Consider the following 659-nt stretch of genomic DNA (forward strand, 5'->3'; position numbering starts at 1 on the left):
CCACTGCAGCTTTGAAGTAGGCCTTCTGGTCGGTCTTCTTCTTCCCAACCCCATAGAACACGCCCACAAACGTCCCCACGGCCGCCACCAGCAGCACCACCAGGCCCACCACAATGGACTTACGCACCATCTTGATAAGGTCAAAAACAGACAACTTACAATGAGCACCATCTTGCTAAGGTCAAATTGATTTGATTTAGTTTATAAAGTATATTTAGTATTTAGTATTTTAGTATCATGTTTATCTTCTACTGTCTCTGTTTTACAGTGGATTATACATATACAGTGTTTTACAAACCTGTCCGTCAAAACGACGGACAATGAGAACGTCTAGCGCAACCTCTGAAAATGAGTGTTGTGTGAAACAGCAGATGATTAATGTTAATAAAATAGTGTTTAATAAATTAAGTGTTCAGAACTTATAGTGGACCAGAATGAGTTAATTAAGTGGTGCAAGTTACTGATTATTATGCTGTTTATTACGTAGAATAGGGGAAAACAAGAACTTGAATTTGGGACACTGGTGGTTAAGTCCGGGACAGTGCCAAGTAGAATTCGTGACAGCTGCAACTGAGAAAAAAAGTTAATTTCGAGCCCTGCGCACACACACATACACACACAGGGACGTGCACAGATGTGTGTGTGTGTGTGTGTGTGTG

The 659-nt window shown here is 41.1% G+C and overlaps 1 protein-coding gene across 1 annotated transcript in view; it reads right to left on the reverse strand.

Annotated features, from left to right (window-relative positions):
- LOC143122384 (glutathione hydrolase 1 proenzyme-like) overlaps window positions 1–130 on the reverse strand; it is an 18,059-nt gene extending 17,929 nt beyond the window's left edge. Inside the window, exon 1 of the mRNA XM_076283190.1 lies at window positions 1–130. This exon is cut by the window's left edge and continues 34 nt beyond it. Coding sequence (XP_076139305.1) covers window positions 1–130 — 130 coding nt within the window.
- Between the last annotated feature and the right edge of the window lie 529 nt (window positions 131–659).

This window comes from Alosa pseudoharengus, unplaced genomic scaffold (genome assembly GCF_046254945.1).
Source record: "Alosa pseudoharengus isolate Yale_2024_CS ecotype anadromous, Long Island Sound unplaced genomic scaffold, YU_APseudo_1.1 YU_APseudo_1.1_scf_14, whole genome shotgun sequence".
Taxonomy (NCBI): domain Eukaryota; kingdom Metazoa; phylum Chordata; class Actinopteri; order Clupeiformes; family Clupeidae; genus Alosa; species Alosa pseudoharengus.